At 38.8% G+C, this 23,292-nt stretch overlaps 2 protein-coding genes across 2 annotated transcripts in view; one reads left to right on the top strand and one right to left on the bottom strand.

Moving 5' to 3' along the window:
* The window catches only part of LOC117386887 (thrombospondin-2-like), a 30,361-nt gene extending 19,994 nt beyond the window's left edge, over nucleotides 1-10,367 (bottom strand). Inside the window, exons 1-6 of the mRNA XM_055229371.1 lie at nucleotides 10,196-10,367; nucleotides 10,022-10,087; nucleotides 6,761-6,882; nucleotides 5,352-5,609; nucleotides 2,137-2,230; nucleotides 1,010-1,174 (exon numbers count right to left, since the gene is read on the bottom strand). Of these exons, the coding sequence (XP_055085346.1) occupies nucleotides 1,010-1,174; nucleotides 2,137-2,230; nucleotides 5,352-5,609; nucleotides 6,761-6,882; nucleotides 10,022-10,087; nucleotides 10,196-10,217 (727 nt within the window). The 5' untranslated portion in view covers nucleotides 10,218-10,367. The remainder of the gene's footprint in view (nucleotides 1-1,009; nucleotides 1,175-2,136; nucleotides 2,231-5,351; nucleotides 5,610-6,760; nucleotides 6,883-10,021; nucleotides 10,088-10,195) is intronic.
* Nucleotides 10,368-19,370: 9,003 nt separating this feature from the next.
* Nucleotides 19,371-23,292, top strand: part of psme4b (proteasome activator subunit 4b) — a 114,918-nt gene continuing 110,996 nt past the window's right edge. Inside the window, exons 1-2 of the mRNA XM_033984261.2 lie at nucleotides 19,371-19,618; nucleotides 22,613-22,753. Of these exons, the coding sequence (XP_033840152.1) occupies nucleotides 19,395-19,618; nucleotides 22,613-22,753 (365 nt within the window). The 5' untranslated portion in view covers nucleotides 19,371-19,394. The remainder of the gene's footprint in view (nucleotides 19,619-22,612; nucleotides 22,754-23,292) is intronic.

The following is a 23,292-nucleotide window of genomic DNA, read 5'->3' as shown; positions in this document are numbered from 1 at the left end:
ATTCTCTGAGAAATATTACATTTGTTCCATGTTTTGTATAGTTAGAGACATTTGAGATGGTATCTTAATTTTGCGGTCAGACTTCAACAAAAACATAAGTCTGAGCAAGAACTTAAGTTAGTAATACACACATTCATTCACCAGTGTACGCAGACACTGGGGCGAGGCGGGTTATGTGCCTTGCCCGAGGACACAACGGCAGCATTCATGTGTGGGAGCTGGAATCAAATGAAGTTTATTGTCGAAAGCGGGATTCGAACCAGCAAACTTCAGATCATTGGACAAACTGTAGTAGCAAGTGTAGTACTAGTGGTAGTAGTAGCGAAACCAAGAAAAATATAAATTTTTACTGCCATAAGCTACTGAAAACTACATGACACAGGCCACACAAAAGTAGTAGTAAGTAGTAGTAGTAGCAGTTTTAGTAGTAGTGGTAATATTAGTTGTTGTAGTAGTAGTACTAGTAGTAGGATGAAAAGGAGTGAGCACAACACAGTTTACAAAGCACTCAACATGAAACAGATGCAAAAGAAGTAAAGAGTACAAGATTTAAGAAGTATTTGTGGTGTTAGAGGTGATGGTAATAGTAGTTATAGTAGTATTAGTAGTAGTAGTAGTACGTGGAGCATTAGAAAATCCCAGCTGCCATAGACACAGAACAGGGAAGGGAATGAAATGAGGAAGTGAAAGTAGTAGTAGTAGCAGTAGCAGCAGTAGTAATAGTAGTAGTAATAGCTAGCAGTAGTAATAGTAGTGGTTTTAGCAGTAGCAGTAGCAGTAGCAGTAGCAGTAGCAGTAGCAGTAGCAAACCAAAGATCCCAGCTGCCACATGACACAGGGAAGGGAAATGAGATGAGCAAGTAGACATAGAGGTAGTAATAGTAGTAGTAGCAGTAGCAGTAGCAGCAAACCAGGGATCCTAGCTGCCACACAACACAGGAAAAGGAAATAAGAAGGATAAGTAGACGTAGTAATAGTAATAATAGTAGTACATGTAGTAGCGTCTTACTTTTTCTATCACACTTGAGTAACATACAGCTGCGTGTTTGCACTGAAGGCCCAGAGCAGGTGGAGCTGATCCCGTTACAAGAGCGCCCCCTCTGTTGGCCCCCGCGACCGCAGGAAGCAGAGCAGTGAGTCCACTCAGACCAGGCCGTCCAGCCGTCTTCATTCTCTGCGCAGAAGTGTATTTGAACAATATTAGATTCAACTGAGATTCCTGAATTATAGGAGGAATGCAGGAGCTGATCCAGGTGACACTGGGAGTCTATATAAGTTTACAGAGTAGCTGATGCAATGAGGAGAAACTGCAGAAGGTCTTGGCTAATGCGGGGTATCTTCTGGTTATAGGGGGACTTATCAAAAAATTCTTTCCCATGTGCAATAAAACTACACTTCAGTCGAAAGATTTCCTATTTTTTCGCATACATTTTCCCCCCAAAATAAAAAAAATAATATTCATAGATTGTTAGCATCACCGGAGCCAATCAATTGACAATTATTATCCCCTGACATATCTTTACAGTCCACCAGAGGGCCCTGTGTCCTACTTTGGGGAGCAGCAAGTTAAATATTTTACAGTATTAACCTCATGAAATACATTAATTTAAAGTTGCACTACGTAACTTTTCTGCTTGTCTCCACTGAGTTGTTATTACTTCGCCTGCTTTGCTTGTATGGCATTAAACTTATCTATGGACGGAGATGCCACCAGGCCAAGTTACGTAAATAAATGCAAGATAGATCAGATTAATGCCATACTGTGGAACATTCCAGGCAAAGCAATAACTCCTTTTAGACAATCAGGTGACTGACCTCTCACCAAGAAAGTTACGTAATCCACCTTTACTAACATAGCCCCGCCCAGCAATTGTGAAATAAAAGAATCTGATTTTGCTTGAGACAGAGAGGACTGTAGTAGTAGTAATAATAGTAATAGTAGTAGTAGTCATAGTGGTAGTAGTAGTAATAATAATTAAAGGGTTGTGGGCAGAAGACTTTATTTTTCACAATACAATTTCACCTTGATGTACTTGTAAGTTTCTATGAGCTCAAAATACTACAGGAGTAAATAAATGCATACGTAAACAAAATAAATAAATAATAATAATAATAATGATAATAACTATAACTTACCAAGACACACGGGGCAGCACTGGTCTTCTAAAAACGTGGGAGAGACGCAGAACACCGGGGGGCACTCTTCCTGTTGGCAGACCACCTTTCCGTCCTGTCACAAAACAACGCATTTTACAGCCTCTCGTTACCGTGGTAATTAATATCTGCTCATTCAGAGCTCGTTACTCGGCTCCAGATGTTGTGCTAAATGCCTTTTTCCTTCCAGAGGTTTATAATGAGTTTTCTGACAAATATTGACGAGATCATGACAAAGAAAAACAGCTGTAATTGGAAAACAATAATTAAAATGATTGAGATTAAAGTAATTACATCATTTCTGCAGCTGCTGATGTCGGCAGTGATGCATGGAAGAATATGAAACGAAGGTTAATATGGTTCTTAGCATGTTTTTTTATCAAATTAATAGAGATTTAAATTATATTGTCAACTAAAGCAAAACAAATCAGTATTACGTCTATTTCAAAATGTTAAAGACGCACATTTTCAGATGAACATTCAGCCTGTTATCCCCACTGAGATATAATTTTTTTATCTTGAATGTTCTTCTGTATAGTATTAAATCTATCTATCTCCATGGAGACAAGCAGGTCATGCCATTGTTATTTCTTTATTTTCTTTGGAAAGTTCTTCAATATGGCCCTAAACCTATTTATCTCCATGGAGAAAAACAAGTTGCACTGCCAGGGGAAGATTCAGGTCAAATCTGTGGACACTAGAAGAATGCATGTTTTCCAAGGTATTGTTGAGCAAGTAAACAAAGATAAAGATATTTATGGATGATATGAACAGATGTGGAGGCTGGGTAGAGTCCACAGACTGTACAAAGACCGCTGGTTTAGCCGGGAGTGGGCACTTAGCAATGCTGTCAATCAAACCTGTTGCTAAAGCTAGCGGGAGAGACCTCAAGGAAAGAAGGGACCTCATTTTTTCATTTCTGTTATTAATGTTCATCTTGATTTACGGACACAATAGTGAAATAAAAAACCCAGGATGAAGATTTTAAGACCAAAATGATGAGTCTGACAGCAGCAGTTACAAAGAGGGGCCACACTTTTTCAATAGAAAGTGAATTGGAGCCAGAGACGATTGTCCCGGAAGCGCGCCTATGATCACTTCCTGTTTGGAACGCGGCGGCTAGCAGGTTAGCTATGTCCATTTATATATACAGTGTATGGTACAGACTCAGGATGGGGGCTCTGTCTCCAATTCAGGACCCCCATTCACTGGAGACAGGCGATGTTGCCGGGATATGTCTGTATAAATAGGGCTTCTGGGTAATGGTGGAGGTGTGGTGGAGGCGTGGTTGAGGCGTGGTGGAGGCGTGGTAGAGGCGTGGTTGAGGCGAGTTGTGGTTCGCTGGAGAGGAGCAGCAGGAGGAGGTGGAGGTGTGGTCCTGCTCCTGAATCTCAGTTAACTCATTTAAAAGGTGCACTATGGACCTTTTCTGGAAGGGCCACCACCTGCTTGTGACCATAAAATAATTTTGTCTAGAATAATCCATACTATAGCAGGTCAGGAGTTACAAGTCAGATCTGTGGAGAGATGACTCTGCTCATGTGAAAATGCGTATTTTTCTGTGTATTTTGGAGCAACTGGCCCAAGCAAAACAAATATTTTTAAGGCCATATGGTGGAACATTCCAGGCAAAGCAATAACATTTCCATGGCGACGGTGGCAGGGCCTCCACCCAAAATGTTACAAGATGCACCATTAAATAGAATAATGTGTTTGGCCCTAGACCCTTTTCAAAGATGAGAAAAGTGGAATTACTATTATGAACAAACATTTGCAGGGTTCCCAAAGCCTCATTCACTTTGCTTCACAAATATTTCCGGACAAAAGAAACAAAATGAAAAACTTGATTTTAATAAAAAAAATTGAAAAAAATCATATTTTAATATTTTGACCGGTTTCACCAGATCACAATATTTACTCTACAAATATGAACTGCCTAATAAAAAATCTGCCAATCCTTAATAGAATTTCAGCTAAATTATTCTGTTTTGATTTGCAAATATTTTTACCACTATCAACCGATTCTCAGGGATTTTTTTGACGAATATTTACATAACAATGAGACATAAAATGGCCGAAACGTTAATTAAACATCATGAATAACTTCACTTTGTGCCAAGATTCTTAAGACCATCAGAGAGGCATTCTCTTCTCCTCTCAAAATATTTACCAGCCAATAAAAGCAACTATAAAAATGGTCCAAACTTTAATAGAATTTGGTGGAATGAGTTTTTGATTTAGACTCTTTATACGAATAAACAAAGAGAAAGAGCAAAATTTTGATTTGGTTTAATTCAATTTGAAATGTTTTACAAACCAGAATACCAATATTTACAAGTACAAGTGGAAAAAAGGTGCACTATGTCATTTTTTCTATAGGAGGTTCCTTCTTGTTCCCATGGAGACATTGCTTTGACTAAAATGTTCCATAGTACGGCGATTAACTGTCTAAAGCACATGTGTCAAACTCAAGGCCCGCGGGCTAAATGTTGCCCTCCACATCATTTTATGTGACTCTGGACAGGGTAAATTAAAAGGTATGATGGTCTTAAAATGTCAATAAATCAGTTGGCACACAGTTACACAGCCAAATTTTTTTACATCTTTGCAAATCCACATGTAATATTTGTAACCAGAAGAAGTAATAAATACAGAAACACTTAATTAACAACTGGAAAAGTAGTTACATTTATTTTACATCTGGCCCTTTGACGGCAACCATTTTGCTGATGTGGCCCTCGGTGAAAATGGGTTTGACACCCCTGATCTAAACTATGTATCCCCATGGAGAAGAGTAAGATTCCCCAGGCCTAGTTACAGTTCAGATCTGTGGAGAGGTGGCACGCAAGAGTTTGTGTTCAAGTTGCATGTGAGATATAATTCAAGTTAGATACATTTAAAGCCATATTGTGGAATATTCCAGGCAAAGCAGTAACATCTCCATGGAAACAAGCAGAAAAGTAAACTACACCTCCACCAGAAAAGTTACACAGTGCAGCTTTAAACCACAGACTGTATACAGAAGTGGACTGAGTGAGTGTGACGTCACCCACAGCGTTCAGCCCCAGTCAAATGAAGCTCATCAAGGCTAGAGCAGTTATAGACGCGCACCCATGATGAAACGCGGTGGCTAGCAGGTTAGCTATGTCCATTTATGTATACAGTCTTTTGGTATGGACATAAAAAGTTGGTATTACCGAGCAGCCACAGTAGGTGCAGGGGTCTGGGTCCCACTCCTCTCCCTGGACATAGACTCTTCCATCTTTCAGACAGACATCCTCCCAGTTCAGACGTCCTCCCAGATCAGTGGACACCATGTTACTGACATTACGGTCATTACGGTCATTTGTGACATCAGTTCTATTGGGTTTATTCACATTCGTGCTGGTTGTGGTGATGGTGTTGGTGTTGTTCAGCTCTTCCAAAGTGAGACGGATTTCTTCATTCTCTTTGGTCTGAAATTCACCAAAAAACAGGAGGAAAATACTAAGTACAGCTGGGATCCCTGGTTTTCTATTATTGCTGTAACTACTGCTACTGCTGCTACTAATACTCCTACTGCTACTAGTATTACTACAACACAAAAGAAAATACATTATCAGTCAAATTTACATTTTAGTCTAAGATTATATGATATTTGGCTGAATTTTTGAAAGTTTTGTTAGCAAGGATATTAAAGGTATTGGTTCTTGTACACTTTTGGCCCATATACTTGTGTTATATTGTTATATTCCTGTATATTGTTTTGTAATGATCTGATATTTTGTGTTTGGTTCAGAGTTTACATCTCCCACATGTTAGTGCCATATGAACCATCTCACACTCTGAAGACGTCTGGGACCGGCCTCCTGCTGGTGCCCAGAGTCGGGACTAAATCGGGACTAAAAATGGGGAATCAGCATTTGAGTTTTGTGCAGCTAAAACATGGAACTGTCTTCCTGAAGATGTGAGACAGGCCTCTACTTTGACAATGTTTAAATCCAGGCTCCAAACGGTTCTGTTTATCTGTGCATATGAATGAAAAGGTTTTATTCTGCACTCTTCTCTTTTAATGTTAACTTTACAATGATTATTTGCCATTTATATTTTGATTTGTTGCATTGTGACCTTAATGTCTTTCTTATTCTGTAAAGCACTTTGAATTACTTTGTGTATGAATAATGCTCTACAAATAAACCTCGTCTTGTCTTGTCTTTACGTGTTGTTGTTAATATAACTGCTTTTGTTTGTGACACTTGGTTGCTATGCCGACACGTTGATTTGAAGGTTGTATTCATCATTTACTGGTCTGTTTTGGAGACTGGCTCTGCTGAGTTTAGACTGTTGTGGCTTTGCTTTTGTTTTGGCGTGAGTTATGGCAGACAGTATCCTTGTGTCCAGAAAATAAACAAGAAGAAGAAATTTTGGCGTGTTTCCTTATAGCAGAATGCCACAAAATTATCTGTATATTTGTTTTTTTTATGTGGAGCACTTTGGACAGCTGAAGTTTTCTAAATGTGCTATAGAAATACACTTAAATTCAACTGCCTATATACTATAATATATACATTTATGTCTTATTTTGTCCATGAATTCGGATCCTGTTCCTGTCTGACTCTGGACTCACCACTTTCTCCAGGTCTTCCAGAAGGTTGTTGGTGACCAGCCTCAGTCCGTGGATTTCAGTGATGATTCCGAGCAGATCATCACAGGGCTGTCTGCAAACCTCTGCCCCTTCCACTCCTGAAACTACAAACAAGGCTAATTTATCTGTGTAGCACAATTAGCATCCTCACTGTTAGCATCACTTCCTGTCCAGTTTTATCACTGAGGCTTTAGATGAGTCAGACTAAAATGAATAAATATTTAAAAATCAGACAGTGGACAGGGAGCTACAGGAGGATGTCACTGACAACATGTTAAACACTACACAAGTAGTTCATATTATTATTATTAATTCAATTAATATTTCACCAGAGACACTTCTGTGTTTGGAAAGAGACATGTTTGTGTGTCAGTGCTAATGCTAATCTTAATGCTAATTTTGAGGCATAGTAAATACTATAAGGACACCACAAATTGAAGTATTCTAAATAAAAAAATTATTGGGTGGTCATTATTTTAATTAATCCATCCATCCATTTTCTTCCACTTATCTGGGATCGGGTCGTGGGGGCAGCAGACTAAGTAGGCACTCCCAGACTTCCCTCACCCCAGACACTTTCTACAGCTCCTCCGGTGGGACCCCAAGGCCTTCCCAGGCCAGCCGAGAGACATAGTCCCTCCAGTGTGTCATGGGTCTTCCCCGGGGCCTCCACCCAGTGGGACATGCCTGGACAACTCTAAGGCATCCCGAAAAGATGCCCAAGCCACCTCAGCTGACTCCACTCGACATGGAGGAGCAGCAGCTCTACTCCGAGCTCCTCCTGTGTGACTGAGCTCCTCACCCCACATCTAAGAGAGCACCCAGCCACCCTGCGAAGGAAACTAATTTCCACTGCTTGTATCCGCGATCTTGTCCTTTCGGTCATTACCCAAAGTTCATGACCATAGGTGAGGGTAGGAACATAGATTGGCTGATAAATCGAGAGCTTTGCCCCTCGACTCAGCTTCTTCTTTACCACAACAGTCCAATACAGCGACCACATCACTGCAGACGCTGCACCGATCCGCCTGTCAATGTCATGCTCCATCCTTCCCTCATCTTTCCCTATTTGAATTTATTTGAATTTTAATAGGTTGTTTATTTTATATAAAAGTGACTGTTAGCTTTGTGACACGATGAGCTAGCTAGTGTGCTACTATGAATTAAGCCTAATCGTACACGAGGTAATTCAAAGTGTTTTACAGAATAAGAAAAACATTAAAATCATAATACAACAAAACATAAATAATCATCATAACATTAGTATTAAAAGGGAAGAGTGCAGAATAAAAAGCTTTCCGTCACGTGCGCAGCTAAACAGAACCATTTGGAGTCTGGATTTAAACATTGTCAAAGTAGAAGCCTGTCTCACATCTTCAGGAAGACAGTTCCAGGTTTTTGCTGTGTAAAATTGAAAACAAAACAAAAGCAACCATCCAAACTGTGGTCGATATAGTTCTGAGAGATATGAAAATCACAATTTTTTGATTTGGTCTGGTTTTTCCTTTAAAACAAATAAATCTGGTTTCAATATAAACTCTGTGAACATAAACACTACGGGGGTTTTGCCTTTGCCATTTCACAAAATAGTCTAAGTTCTTCCTCCAAAGTCTTGCATCTGTTCCAAACCACACTCTTTTACAGAGGACTGGCTGTGGACCTGTGGATTAAAAAGAGCCAAGCTGATCATTCAGGAGGAGAAATGACTGAATGTCAATCTCAAATTCAAATATGATTCATTGCTCAGCCCCAAGTGAACACATCTGATACTACGAAGCACGAATCCAGGTTTTTCTGTTCCGATACCGATGATGATGATACTTTGGCTTTAAATATCTGCAGATATCTGATATAAACTAACACTAGAGCAGAAAATATAATTAATTTCCTTTAAAAACAAACAGCATAAGGTAAAAATGATCCAAATGTGTTTTATAACTACAGGACAGTTCTGTGAAAATACAAGTTTAATATTATGAGAAGTTTTGGGGTAACATTGGTCAGTAAATGTGTCTTATTACACCAGTTTTTAGACCAAAATGGGGCCAATATCTGACCCACGTGATACCTGATACATGGATATAACACGAGGTCTCAACAATAACTAGGATAAGTAAGAAGGGAAAACTTAATAGAAGAAGAAATAAGTGAAAATGTTTTAATGATTTAAGAAAAGAGTCACAACAGGAGCATCTGCATCGATTTGCTTATAAATTTATACACCCCCAATTAGGGAAATCTGGGACTTTGTGTGAAACATTAATTAATACCTCACAATACTAATGAAATTCCTAACTTGGTATAAATAATTTTGAAATAGAGTTGGCACAATGAAAGTTAGAAATTTAAAAAGTTATTCTCCAAAAAAAGTAAAAAAAAAAAAAAAAAAGTCCAATATTAGGATTTTTTGCACACTTTTTTTTTTACAACAGACTGATATTGGGCAGGTATTTGTCATATTGTGGAAACTAAAAACTCAAACACAAACACATCATGCGACGCTGCCTCCAGTGTGACAACAAACAGGTCCCTGTGTTGTAAATCCTTTTTTTTATTAGATCAACACGATTTAAAATTGAAATATGGCTTAAAACAGGTTAGGATTTAAATAAGGTGAGGCAAATATTAAGCATGGTTAGGATCAGTCTCCAGGACGTCAATGTAATGTCCCCAAGAAGCATGGAAATCCAATGTGTGTTTGAGTGATGGAAATAGTACTCAATTATGATACTTAAGTAAAAGTACACAAAAAAATACTCTAGTAAAAGAAAAAGTATCATATGAAAAATCTACTTGAGTAAAAGTATTAAAATACCTGTTTAAAAATGTACTTAAAGAGTAAGTACAAGTATTTTGTGTAGATTTTGATTGATTTTTTAAATTTTTATAAGGCTTAAAATGTAGTGATTTTGATAAAGATTTAAACAGTTTTTTTATTTGTATATTTTTTTTTACTCAAACTATGAATGTGGTAAAAATAAACCCTCAGCTTTTTCAGCAAGTCTCACATAATAATAAAAAATACTTATTTATACTTATTTGTCAGTCCAGTTCAAAAATGTAGTGGAGTAGAAAGTACAGATACTGCTCTCAAATGTACTGAAGTAAAAGTATCCACTATAAAATCTACTTAAGTGTAAGTTTAGGTATCTGTACTTTGCCTAAGTGTGGTACTTTACTCCTTGTACTTCGTTACATTCCACCACGAGTATGTTTGCATTACGCGTGTGTCCGTGCATGTACCTGCTAACACAGCTGCTCCATAAATAACCATTAAAATCCAGGGGGAACCTCTTGGCTCTGTCATTTCTGTCCACACATAAATCACATAGAGAAATAATGCAACTTCACATAAGGCTAAACGGAACAATCCAACTCCAGCCAGGGAAATTTACAAAACCATTCAAAATTACATACCTGTTTCTGTCTTTTTCTCCATAGGTGTGTGTGTATATCTTTAGGTTGACACGGTTGCCAGGTTGTGATGGAATATCCTTATTTGGCTGCGTTTTTTTCAAATCCAGAAGTCGATCAATTTGCTCATTTAGAAATAGGATCCATGTAGGAGCAAGGCTAGGAGAGAAATATAAAACTGATACTTGCAGAGAGGCGTTTTAATAGTTGTATCTGTAAATGTTGTGCGTAAGGAAAAAAAAATAGCCGTGCGTTACCTTGTGTTTGGCATTGAGCTTGTATATAGAGCAACACAGCTGGGCAGGGAATAGTTTCTTTGGAAGTTTAAAGTTGTTTTTTTCATAGGCACATCACTTCTTCTTGCTCCGTGCTCGCTCCAAACTAAAAGACACACACATAAGTTCTGGCTTTCCAAGCTTTCCGAAATTTGAGAAGCAAAAGGAAATTGGCATCCAAGAAAAATCCCAAGTGTAAATGAGGCATTACAGGCAAAATTAGACGTAGGTTTAGGAGCAGACCGCAAATCAGACTAAGGATAGGGAATTATTTAGTTGTTTTTTTTTGTTGTTGTTAAAAATGTGTTTATTTTTGTGGGGTAAATAAAAAAATTCAGAGAGAATTCAATATAATTTTTATTTTCCTCAAATTATCCACTTAAGAGTGCAGACTTTTAAATCAGACCTTTTCTACAAACTGGACTTTTCAGATGTTTAACCATGTTCTAGTCGTTTCTTCTCATTGAGCCTCTGAAGTTTTATTTAGAGTGATTCATGTTTGTGTAATCTTAAATCTCTTATTTTCAAGACGCCATTTTGCCGATCTTTTATTTTCTTAATTGGTGATACTCATAGGATTCTGCAGCGTCGCGTAGTCATTTTGGTGCAAATTTTTTAAATGTGCTGCTCACTAGTGTGATGTGCAGTTATTTATAGGGGGCGCTATATTGTGTTAACGTTTACGGTGGCGTCAGCTCCCACTGGGCACCGCAGTTTTCTAACGTGGAAGTCAGTGAACTTGTTTCTTTTATTAAATAGTTTTAGATGAATATTGTGATTTAAAATGTCAAAATTATAACGATTATAATTATAATATTACACTGGTCAACACTAAATTTATTGTCTAAGATTTTTTAGCTGATTTAGGATCATTTTGATGTGCTGAATCCAAAAATCACATTGGTTTTGCTCAATCAGGTCAACGTTCTGAACTAAGCTACATATTTGTTTTTGGATGATTTTGTTTACAGTATTTTCACGTCATATGATGCAAAATTCTGTTATATTTCTCACTATAAACAAATTCTGAAGATTTTGCATGTGCCAACTTATGACTATTATTGTTTTTTTGGTTTTTTTTGTTTTTTTTTATATTACAAGTGAATGAAATGGCTTCGACTAGAAGATCTTGCAAAAATAAGCCTGACATATTCTGCTACATCTGCACTGAATACACCAATGTTCCTAACAGGAATCAAGTCACAAGTTTCATAAAGCGTGCTTACCATGCTTATTTTGGTATTAAACTTGGTGACCAAGATGAAGCTTGGGCGCCACACATGGCATGCAAGTCATGCACCGAGTATCTGCGTCAGTGGACTAAAGGCAAGAAGAGTTGTCTGAAGTTTGGAATTCCCATGGTTTGGAGGGAGCCGACATCAATAGCTACTTCTGGGCTATTGATGTGACTGAGATCAACAGAAAGAACCGAAGCAGCCTCAAGTATCCTGACCGTGAATCAGCACGTCGTCCTGTAGCTCACTGTGATCAAATTCCAGTACCTGTCTTTGTAGAAGTTCCTGACATCAGTGACAAAGATTCCTCCAGTGTGGTTTTAATGATGATGCTCCACATCCTTTTTCCCAAAAGGAGCTAAATGTTCAGGTTTCCTGAGAATCTGGGATCACTGAGTGATGAGCAGGTGGAGAGATTCCATCAGGACATAAAAGATGGAGACCAGGTATCAGGGACGCTGGGATGCAGTCATGATGGCTGATTACTGTTGGACTCTGAAGAGAGACATCCCTGCTGCTGAGCATTCAAGGGGCTCATAAAAACAGAAGTTCATGTCCTGAATTTTGCACAATGATAACGTAACGTTCCAATTTACATGTACTTACCTTTATCAATTAACATAACGTAACATTTAATTAATACATTCTGTTAGAAAACTATTTTTTATCTCCTAAAACATTTTTTGGATGAGAAATATTAAAGAAAATCAACTGATAATGTCACAAAATTGTAATCAATTTAGTCAGAAGATCGGATTTTTCAAAATCAAATTAGCATAAAAACCTGACCTGACTGAGAAAAATGTATATCATTTTTGGATTCAGTGGTGCAAAATGGTCCTAATTCAGTTGAAAAAACACAGACAACTTTCAAAAATATTTTTTTGTAACCCAGTGTAATGATCCAACCGTGTCAGAGATTATAACGATAGAGACACGAGCACAATAGCACTGATTTAAAGCTTTGTTTGCTTCACTGATTGCAGATTTTAAAGAGATTTCTGCAAATACAGTTTATTAAAATAAATGGAATAGTTTATGTCAATTAATTAGTTTTCCTGATCTCTACTTTATGGTTAGAGCCGCACTGGTTTGGCAAGAGGCTAATCCAAACCACCATTCGGCACAAGCTTGGATTGGGCAGAGACTATTTCCAAAGATGTTATAGTATTTTGGTTTTTATTTATTATCACATTATGTCTTTAAAGCCCCAGTATGTAACTTTTTAACCAATAAAAAGACTAAATTAAACGCATGTTTTTTTTGTTTTTTTTGGTTGTATTCATTGCACTGAAAAACTCCACTTACTCTGAGAGGGCGTCCATCTCCACAAACCTGACTCTTATTAGACCTGGAGGAGTGTCTGCTTGTTTCCATGGAAATGTTGTTCCTTTGGTTCCATAGTGATAGAAAGTTATAGCCATGTAGGTGACATGCCATCACAAGAGGTTACGTGTTGTGGCTTTAAAGGGAGGATATTATGATATTATACAAATCACTTTTTTGAATGGCCATGTTATAACGTTTTGCCTTCATGAGATTCATTCATATCTAGAAGTATTATTGTAAATGTATGTATTATTCATGCTTTTTTGTTGCCTCTCTCTGAAAACACTTTGCTGTTCTTGGCTCCTCCCACTTGTCCTCCTATTCCCACCCACTCTAGGAAGCACGGACCAATCAGAAAGCCTCCTGTTTTATATATATTTTGATGATTAATTTATTACATAGATTAAAGTTATATGATACAAAACAGTTAGGACAATGTTGATGATTTAATTATGCAACAACACTGCCCTCTGCTACCCTCTACTGGCCTTTTTCTGAATGCATCCAAAAGAGGAATTATTGAAAATGCTATATTACAATCCAGGTGCTACTGTCATGGCCTCTTTTGTGCCGTGTTTTTATTTATCATTAATATTCTGTCTGTTTTTGGAGGTAAAAACGATGCACTAGGACCCAGAGCATCCGTCCGCCTATAAAAAGGGACCCGCTGCCTACGCCCTGTCGCTGCTCCTCGGGCTCGACTCCACCTTCAGCGGATCGCCTTTAACTGAGCGCCCGACTTTAGCACTTTAGCACATATTTATTGTAACTTGTAAACCTTTTTAAGCCGTGTCTGCCAACTTCCTTTCTTGTGGTGATGCTATTTATTTGAAACTTCAAGGTCATTTAGGATATTTTATTCCAAGAACATTGTCAAATTGATTATATTTATAGAAATTACACTAGTTTTCATGTTTGTGTTTGTAGTCATAAGATTTGGATGAGATTTATTATAAAATCTCGGGCTCATTGTGCGACTATTTTATCACTAGAGCGTAATCTTTTTAATCGATATGCTTGGTCCACGTGGTTAGCAGTAGCGTTAGCATTAAGGTGACGGGAGCGGCTCTTTGGGCGAGACCTGTCCCATTTCGGCATGGCCTTTCCAGTGCGTGTAAGAGCAGCCTTCGTTGGCCGGGTCCTTCGAAGGATGCAGCTGCTGAATTGGGACACGGCTTATGATGATTTTGGTTTGGAGACGCCAACAAAAGAATATACTATTTGAAAAAGTGTGTAGTGACAAATGGCTCCTTTTGCAGTACATCCATCACGTAACAGCTTCTGCGTGGTGGACTGAACACCGCCATAATTTCATTTGGATGATAAAGCCAACTAAAGCAAGACTAATGTTAAGAATGAACATAATGGGACCTATAAATTTGCACGTGGACGTAATGGGGAGGGACTGGTCATGTTTTGAAAGTGTTTAAACTAGGTCAGAGCGATGTAACTCATTTGCATGTGTCTTCTTTAAACTCTATGGGATTATTTGGTCCAGCTGATCAAATGACAAAAACATACCACAAAATATCTTTCCCGTTCTGTGGTTCATCACTTTAAGCATTTCCTGCCTCTGTGCACTGGAAAACAATTAAAATGTTAGCGCTAGGAACGGCTCATTGCGCTTTGAGTAGTTTTGACAATCTTTGGTTTTTCTTACTGGTTTCAATAAATTTTCCTTATTTCAAGATACGATCTGTACCAGTGGACTTGGAAGGTTTTCCCACTCACTGGCAGATCATGCGGACTGAAATAAATACAAAACAGCATATATGGAACAAGATATGCTAGGTCAGCTAACTAATAACTAATAAAAATCATTAAAAATGTCTAGAGAGAAGAGAAGAGGAAAAACAGAGGGAGAGAGAATGAGCAGATGAGACAGAAGAGATGGAAGGAAAGAGGAGAGGGAGGGAGAAGAGCATAGACTGTATATATAAATGGACATAGCGAACCTGCTAGCTGCAAATAGGAAGTGATCATGGGCGCGCTTCTGGCTCCATCGACTCTGGCTCCAATTCACTTTCTGTTGAAAAACTGTGGCCCCTCTCTCTGTAACTGCTGCTGTCAGACTCGGCGTTTTGATCTTAAAATGTTCGTATTAACCCGCTCTACATGATCCTGGTGTTTTTATTTCTCTATTGTGTCCATAATTAATATATGAAGATTAATAAAAGACAAATCAGGTCACTCCCGCTAGCGTTAGCAACAGGTTTGATTAACAGCGTTGCTAAGTGCCCACTCCCGGCTAAACCAGCGGTGCGGGCAGAAAGGGGCGTTACCTTAATAAGCCTCACTCCGGATTGGCTCTTTGGTTGCTATGATACTCGCGGTCGGAATTCCAAATAAGGAACTGGGCTGCAGATTGGCCGCTATAACTGCTCTAGCCTCGATGAGCTTAATTTCACTCAGTCCGAACGCTGTGGGTGACGTCACACTCACTCACTTTATACAGTCTGTGGAGGAGAAAGAGGAAAAGGAGGGAAGGGGAAGAGGAGAGAAAGAGAGAGATGGAGAAACAATGGAGAGACAGAGGATGAGAGGAAGAGAGGAGAGAAAGAGGAGAGAAGTGTGTAAAATGTGTATGTGGATTTTGAATCAAAAACAAAACCTATAAAAAGATCTTCCCCAGTACGACATTAAACTTCTCCAATTACTATGCCAAATTACAGGTCAAATCTATGGAGAGGTGATCCCAACACCATTAGGAATGCATGCTTTTCAAGGTATTTTTGAGCAATAAAAACTGTAATTAAAAAGTGCAATATAGGTAAGTTTGACGCCATACTGTGAAACCAGGCAAACATTTCCATGGAGACGAGCAGAACAGTTTCACAGTGTGCCTTTAGAGATTTTTGCAGTGCAGTCTTCTCCTCACTGATTCAAACAGGCCTCATCATCATCAAGTGCCATATTTTCCATTTGTCGACTCACCGCTTGAGAAATAATGAGTTTTTCAGATGACGTTAGTAACCACAAACACACAAACATCCAGAACTCACAAACGTGTCGCAGTTCTTTAATCCTCTGCATCTTAAAACATGGAGGACGGTCGGAAAAATGGCCACGGACACATCTGGTTGGAGATGGTTCAGCGTTGAAGGAACAGGTGCTGTCAGTGTTGAACGTGTTATGACATCGAAAAGCCCAAAGGAAACAAGATCTGTGGAGATACAAATAAATAAACAGCATACTGGATATTAATTATATTGATTATGTAATGTGATTACTGCAGTGTGTGGTGAGGCTGCGTTCACACTTACACACTTAAACTGGGGAACAATTTGGAAGTAAGACAGGACTAGAGCGGGACTAAAGCAGGACTAAAGCAGGACTAAACCAGGACTAAAGCAGGACTAAACCAGGACCGAACCAGGACTGAATCAGGACTGAACCAGGACTGAACCAAGTCTCCATTTGGACTAAACTGAACTCAAACCAGGACTAAACAAGGACTGAACCAGGACTGAACTAGAACTAATCCAGGACTGAACTAAGTCCCCATCTGGACTAAACTAGGCTCAAACCAGGACTGTTTTTAAACTTCCAGTTTTACAAGTTAGTTTAAATGTGTATTATGTAACTTTCTTGGTGGAGAGTCTGCCACCTGCTGTTTCCATAGCGATGTTGCACTTAAACACTGTGCATTATGGGTAAGGATTAGTGATCTTAGACCTTTGTGCTAGGAAGACAATTATGTTGGCTTTAAGTAACAGGATTTACATGGAAGTGAGCCAGTAGGAACAAAGAGGTCACCGAGGTCACAGTCAGGAAAGGCACAGTTAGACAGGAACTAGTGTTAAAACATTAAGAAAGAAAAACAACTATTGCTGAGTTTAGGCCAGCAATAATTTATGGGGAATCAGGGGTAGGCAAATGTTTTATTTTTAATATTCTAATTTTTGTTGTAATAGGCCCATAGTTCAAATCTCTAGAGTGAAATTATCAAATTCATACGTCGTAGATTTTTAAAAATTAGATATTAAGAAATGACCATAGTTTACCATAGAAATTATATTGTACAATCTCCCGTGTGCCATAGGCCATTTAGCCTCACAGTGAACCTGTAGCTTTGACATTTTGATTAAAAGTACCAGACAGATTGTTTACATTATGGTGGCCTCAGTGGGTCAATAGAACACGAGAGTCTTAATCCAGTTAAGAGATCAGAGTGGATCAGCTTTTCTTCTAGAGCCTAAACACACGCACATACAAACACCTAAGCATGCTGGGATATGTAGTACACTCTATAGCTCACTTTACCACTACAATTCAATTATATTCGATTTTAAATATAATGGGCAAATTGGGCATATTAAAATACCTTTTCTGGTGGAGGGTCTGCAAGTGCTTGTCTCCATCGCTTTGCCTCCTATAATGTTCCACAGGATCGCATTACACTTGTCTTGCATGTATTCACCTCTAGAGTGTGCCTTGACATGGAGGGTCTATGTATAAATAAGAAGGCTTCAATTCAGGTCAGGGGGTCAAACCGTGAGCGCGAGGCTGCCAGACAGGAAGTGACGTAGCACCGTGACACCGCAGAGGACCGCACTGAGAGACCTGCACTGAGAGACCTGCACTGAGAGGCCTGCACTGAGAGACCTGCACTGAGAGACCTGCACTGAGAGGCCTGCACTGAGAGGCCTGCACTGAGAGGCCTGCACTGAGAGGCCTGCACTGAGAGGTCCATTCGTCTTGGTCTGGGCACAAACATTGAAGCTGTGTTTATATAGAGCAGTAAAGTACTTAATTAAGACGATTTCAACCGTCGTTAAACAATATTAAGAAAACAATCAGATCTGTTTATCTTTCCACAGTTAAAGAAGGGCAATGAAACAATAACGTGAGAACTTGGAATATTTATGCAACAGTTTGGGTCCATTTGGTCTTTAAAATTATTATTTCGAAGCCTGGTTGTAATTTGTAACGTTTCCAGAAAATTCATGCTATGCTACAGTTGCTATGCTAATTATTTTATGCTAGCGATAATGGAAACATGGGAATCCATAAATCAATGAAGTCCTAATAACCAAATGAAATAAATTAAACTCAAACTAATCCTTAAATTTAACCCGTGATTGTGAGACATTTGTTAGCATAGCCACCAAATCTAAGGAAAAGATTAAGCTAACAGGGTAGTAGCAACACTAAATTTAAGTGTCAAAATAGAACAAATCAAGTGTTTTAGTTTCATTCCCTTTACTCTTAAATGACTGTAATTTGACTATTCTCCTAAAGAGGTTATAATAAACAAATATTTAGTCTAAATCAGTGGTTCTTAACCTGGGTTCGATCGAACCCTAGGGGTTCGGTGAGTCAGCCTCAGGGGTTCTGTGGAGGTCTAGACATGCACCAGACTCATATGATTTGCGGACTGTGAGCGTCTCCAGAAGCCGGCCGTGTCCCAATTTGACAAATGCACCCTTCGATGTGCCTATCGAAGTACCCGCCCGATTTAAATGCGCCGTTCGAACGCAACAAGAGTTTAAGGGCACTTTGGTGAATTGAGACACAGCATGAGACACGGCCAGAGTGATGCCCCAGCATTGACTGGGAGGATCCCGGCGACAATTGCGCTCTGATTGGACATCTTCAAGGGACCATGAAAGCACATTACCGTAATGACAGTAACGTATTTAAAGAGCCTCATGCCTCTGCTTTGACATGCCGTCTGAATTTACACGAGAGCACAATTGGTTGTGGAGTTACGGTGTGTGTTAAAATGTTAAAAATAATAAATAGCATGAATACAATACGTTCATTATTGGAATACATAAGATTAAAAATTAAAATCATTTCAGTGTGGTAGTATTAAAAAAGGTCATGTCTTTGTGAAAAGGTATGTTTGTAATTTGTTGTGAGTTCATGCATTGTATTTATTCTTTGAACACAGTGATGTTAATGCACGGTTCATTTTGTGCACCAGTAAAACACACGTGTCTTGAATTTGAAAAAAATCATATTTTATTTTTCAATAAAAAGGGTTCGGTGAATGTGCATATGAAACTGGTGGGGTTCAGTACCTCCAACAAGGATACGAACCACTGGTCTAAAGATTTGCCAGTGCCACTAAAATCAACCTTGTAGCTGTGTTTGATTGTGTTTGATTATCATTAACCGCAGCGGGGGCAGAGGGGCATGTGCGCGCAGGCTCCAGGTCTGCAGGTTTAAGGGGATTAGCGCCTTGTTCAACTCAATTAGCGTGACATACTTTCCTTCAGTGATCGCCTACCTTCCGCCTTGGACACATTGGATTATGCGCTGCAACTTCCAGCAACAATTTTGCACCAATTTGTACATTTTCCGCAGAGTTGAATGCGCGCAATCAGCTGGAAAGCCGAGTTGGAAATTTGGCGGGAGATGACCATGGCTGTGGACACGGCGCAAACGGACGACACAGAGGCCCAGAAGGAGGGGTTTGTCCCGCAGAAGGAGATCGTGTACAATGCCCTGCTGCCTTACACTGACCGGTTGGACCCCGAGGCCGATGCGCTCCTGGCGGAAATCAAAGCCAATCTGTCCCGGGCCGTGCTGCTGCGGGAGCTGTGGCCCGGGACCGCCTTTTGGTGCAGGAAACTCTTCTCGTAAGTGACATTGGAAACTTGCAACACGTTTGTTTATCAGTTTGTGCAGAGTGTGATCAGTGAAAAACAGAGTGAGACAGGTACAGCTTTGTAGACCCAGCCAGGACTGAACAAGGACTGAGCAAGGACACGAACCGGGAGGAAACCAGGACTGAACCGGGATTCAAACCGGGGCTCAAACCGGGGTTGAACAGGGACTAAACCGGACTCGAACCAAGACTGAAACAGAACTGAACCAGAACCGAACCAGGCCTGAACCAGGACTCGAACCATGTACAAATTCATTAATCTTACAAAAGAAAAGATGACTTACACATTTCATTACAATAACATTATAAGACAAACAGTTCATCATTAACAATAGCAGTTAAATACAATTAAATGTCTCCATGCCCACTACAGTACATTTCCTAAAGTCCAAACTAATATAAACATCATTATGTGTAAGTTTTTACAGTGAAACAGAACAGTACAAATGAACTACACTGATCTGGACATGTTTGATTATCCAACATGGAGGCAGGCCTGACAGCCACAAAAACACATTTTCAAGCATTGCTAATGATATTAAATGCAAATATTGCCACTGGTGCAATGATTCTCTGTGTTTAACAATTCTATATGTGCAGTATTGTTAATGAACACGAGCTGCACTTAATGGAGCACTTAATGGTCATAGAAGTTATTTATTGAAACCTCTAAAGCTCAAGTCTTACCATAGTAGCCTACATAAAAACAACTAAATGTTCCACACTAGCACAAAGTAAAAGCCCCCATGATAAATATTAGCCCCAAATATAATGGTTCCATCTCTCATGTATAGAAAGATAAGAGGATATCGTAGTTCTCATTATGACACGCCTGGTCTGGGTTTCTGGGGGCCACGTACACAAGCCGGAAAGAGTGTACGGAGTGTATTTGACAGTTTGGTTCAACTATGAGGATTTCTGTTTGTTTTGAATACTCTTAATAAAGAAACTTAACACATAAGTGCTACACTGAATTGATAGGAATCTGAATCTGATAGGAATCTGATATCAGTCTCAGTCTTTTACACAGTTTAAGACCAGACTGAAAACCCGCCTCTTCTCCCTGGCATTTAATACTAGCTACACAGGACAGGTGTTTTATTATTCTTTTCCCATGTATCATGTTATTTTGTTGACTTTTATGTGAAGCACTTTGGTCAGCTGAATGTGTTTTAAATGTGCTGTAGAAAAAAGCTGGAAGTGAATTGTAAGATGCAGCCAATACAGAATGATGAACATTTATTAGTTTGTAAAATATTATGTGTGTTGTCTAACCAGCATGGCCTATATATGCATACATAATGTAATTAATGTGAATATATCAGTTAACATAGGCAATATAAGTAAATATAGATGACAAATGATAATATTGAAACCAAATAATAAAGCAGAAATATTTATAAAAATGTATTAGAAATGTACAGTATGTTAAATATTGTTGATCTGTTTAAATGAACAGCAGATTTCAACTAATTAATTAGTTTATGTCATTTTAGTTAATAATTCAAGCTTCTACAGATCACATCTTATCATATTGCAGAAAAAAAAACACAACAAAAATCTCCCACTACTACAAAGCAAAAGGCAGCCCTACCCTACTAAGGCAGCCCTATTTGTAAAGTGTAGTACTGTATATGTACTGTATACTGAGTAGTCTTATTATGTTGTGCTCCGTCTCATTCAGAGCGATACAGAAAAAGCTTAGTCTTGACCTTTAGATGCCGCGTGTTCTGAAACAGGTGAGTTTAATTGGATGTAAAACGGAAATGCTTAGTAATGTTCTCTGAAGCTGACATCGCTCCTTCCTCGACCAAGTCCAGGAAAAATTATGTAATCACATGGTCTACAGCGAAACAAGAACCTAGATCCAACTCGGAGATTAAAAGATAGATGCTACTGCGGCTGTTTTGGAGATATGCTGAATTATATTGTCTATGTCCCAATAGCCCAGTTTGATATATCGCTGAAGTAAATATAGACGATAAACTATAATATTGAAATTAATTTATGGCAGTGAGACAAAAATTCAAGAGCAGATTTAAACCACAAAAAATATTTTAAATCTATGATATTGTTAGAAATCATGAGCTGCAATAAATAAACAGCAAAATAGTTTGAGTCTGTAATAAGTCAGACAAGTTAATAATAACCCAAAATAACATAAAAAACAGCATGATAAATATTGACCCCCAAAAATTATAGATCCAACTGCCAAATGGGTAAGAGAATAAATCCAACCATTACTTTGATGTGATGTAAAATCATTCTTAAACATGCATTTATTTGTAACATTTTCATTTCCATTTCTTACCAAAAGCTTTTGTTTTTACACTGTCATGAGCTTCACATCTTAGTCAGTATGTTGTTTCTCTTTCCTGATAATAGGCTCCTTGCACAGCGGCACGCTAGCTAGCTCACTGTGTCTCAAAGCTAACAAAAAAATCTGAAAACATAAAATAAACAACCTATTAAAATTCAAATGAATGAAGACCACCCAATTATTTTTTACATGTAGAGTACGTCAGTTTGTGGTGCTGTTTTAAAATTTCTTACGCCTCAAGTGAAGTATTCATTTTATTAACATATCAGTGACATCTCTCAGCTCCTTATCCAGTGCCTGAACCTAACCCCTGACCCCTAACCCAACCCCAGCTCCCTGTCCACTGCCTGACCCTCACCCCCTAACATCTGACCCCTGACCCAAACCCATCCATATCTCCCTGTCCAGAGCATGACCCTAACTGCCTAACCTCTGACCCCTGACCTCTAACCCCTAACCCACCCGCAGCTCCCTGTCCCCTGCCTGATCTTTAAATATTTATTCATTTTAGCCACACTCAGTAAAAACCTCATAGAGACAAAACTGGACAGGAAGTAGTGACGCTAACAGTGAGGTAGCTTTGATTTTAGGTTAATTACATATCACTAAAACGAGTCATGACAGCGTTTTTTCTCTCTCCTGCAGGTTTCTGAAGCTGTACGGCCGCCGCTTCAGTAAAGACGACCATATCCTCTTTGTGAAGTTACTGTACAAGTTGGTGACGCTCCCGAATTTGGAGCCGTACATGATGCAAACCTACGCTCGCCTTCTCATCCAGCTCCTCAAGTAAGTTCACTTTAAAACGCTTTTTTATCATTTATGTTTTGTCAACCAGATTTTTGGGGTAGATTATTCTGATCATGTTATAATGTTCAAAAACATACCTGGAGGTGCGTGAACTGGCTCATAGTTTATTAGTAGTTAAATGTTTGTTCTGTCCAAATGTAGTACAGTCCCATTGTTAACCAGCAGGGGGCGCAGACACTAATCTAATGTTTGAATTATGAATTATTGCAAAGAGGGTTTTTTCTTACGTTTGAAATTGTGAAATGCCAATGTTTTCTGGAATATTTTTTTAAAAGCCTACAAGAAAAATGCAAGAACTTAATTAGCATTATTAACCTATCCATAAAGATGCACTATGTAACTTTTCCAGTCCATAACCAGCTTGTTTACATGGAGATGTTACTATTTTCCCTGGATGTTCCACAGTATGGCATTGCACATATACATCACATATACAGGTCAAGTTACAAGGTCAAGTTACAGGTCAGATCTATGGAGAGGCAATCCATCCCGCTCATGGCAAGAATTCACGTTTTTCA

The sequence above is a fragment of the Periophthalmus magnuspinnatus genome, chromosome 19, assembly GCF_009829125.3.
Source record: "Periophthalmus magnuspinnatus isolate fPerMag1 chromosome 19, fPerMag1.2.pri, whole genome shotgun sequence".
Taxonomy (NCBI): Eukaryota; Metazoa; Chordata; class Actinopteri; order Gobiiformes; family Gobiidae; genus Periophthalmus; species Periophthalmus magnuspinnatus.
This window is presented reverse-complemented; position numbering and strand designations above follow the sequence as displayed.